Source organism: Nanorana parkeri, unplaced genomic scaffold (assembly GCF_000935625.1).
Source record: "Nanorana parkeri isolate BGI_ZX_2015 unplaced genomic scaffold, ASM93562v1 scaffold2320, whole genome shotgun sequence".
Lineage (NCBI taxonomy): Eukaryota > Metazoa > Chordata > Amphibia > Anura > Dicroglossidae > Nanorana > Nanorana parkeri.
Genome location: NW_017308588.1, coordinates 173,212 through 174,543, shown reverse-complemented (window position 1 = coordinate 174,543; position 1,332 = coordinate 173,212). Strand labels below are relative to the sequence as shown.

The window sequence follows — 1,332 nt, the reverse complement described above, 5'->3', positions numbered from 1 at the left end:
GGGGGCCCCTCATAATGGGCACAGCAGGTGTGCAGACCCGGTAACTCTTTGCTCTCATATCCTCTGGGGGCCCCTTTCTATAGGGTCCCACTTTGCTCTGTGGCCCTCTAAAGGGTTCCACTCAGCTCTGTCACACTCTGGGGTCTCTCTTCGCTCTCTCATCATCAAGAAGCTCCTCTCTAAAGGATCTCTCCCCTATGTGGTCCTTTGTAGGGTCTTCCTTGGTGTTCATGTCCTCTGGGGAGCCCCTCTCTGATGTGTGACCCTTAATGGAGCTCCTCCCATCTCTACGGCCCTCCATGTTTTCTGTCTTGGCACTATGGCCCCTTCTGGCTCTCTCTGGGGAATACAACACCACATATTGCCCCTCCACCATACTGGATGTCGCTTTTCTCACCGCACATTGGTGTCCATCACACGGTCATAGTCCTCCAACGTGGTATTCTCCACTGACCCCATGGCCAGGATCCCCCCGCTGTTCACCAGCACATCCAGCTGTCCAAAGTGACTGACCGTCTCCTCTACAATCCGCTGGACGACCTTCTCATCATTCAGATCTCCTGGGACCAGGAGGGGCTGCAGGAAAAGAGACAACACCGCATAACCAATAAGCAAGGAGGATACAGGAATCCGACCTAGAGGATAGGGGGACACTAATCATTGTGACACAGGGAAGATGAGGGGACACCAACAGACATGATGCACACAGGGGGATGATAATGTCACATAGGACAAGATGAGGGGACAGTGATTTATGTCACAGTTACAGGAGAAGGAGATGAGGGGACACTAATGAATGTGACGCACAGAGGGAGGAGATGCGGGGACACTAATGAATGTGACGCACAGAGGGAGGAGATGCGGGGACACTAATGAATGTGACGCACAGAGGGAGGAGATGTGGGGACACTAATGAATGTGACGCACAGAGGGAGGAGATGAGGGGGCACTAACGAATGTGACGCACAGAGGGAGGAGATGCGGGGCTCGGGACACTAATGAATGTGACACACTGAGGAAGGAGATGTGGGGACACTAATGAATGTGACGCACAGAGGAAGGAGATGAGGGAACATGTCACATCACCTTCAGTCCGGAGGCCTCCTCGCAACGCTGGGCCGTCTCCTGCAGCTTATCCTGGTTTCTTCCATTTAGGGCCAGTCGGGCCCCCAGACCAGCGAAGAGGATGGCGGTTCCAGCCCCAATCCCGGAGCTGGCTCCGGTCACCAGACAAACCTTCCCCTGTAGGGACACCACCTAAGGACGGGCACAGAATGGAGGATTAACCAATCAGGAGCTTCTACAGGCATAACCATAATGGGGGGGGGGGGG

General features: G+C 54.5%; 1 protein-coding gene across 1 annotated transcript in view; it reads right to left on the bottom strand.

The window, feature by feature from the left end:
- Positions 1-393: 393 nt before the first annotated feature.
- LOC108801369 (uncharacterized oxidoreductase TM_0325-like) overlaps positions 394-1,332 on the bottom strand; it is a 1,857-nt gene continuing 918 nt past the window's right edge. Inside the window, exons 2-3 of the mRNA XM_018573296.1 lie at positions 1,087-1,257; positions 394-576 (exon numbers count right to left, since the gene is read on the bottom strand). Coding sequence (XP_018428798.1) covers positions 394-576; positions 1,087-1,257 — 354 coding nt within the window. The remainder of the gene's footprint in view (positions 577-1,086; positions 1,258-1,332) is intronic.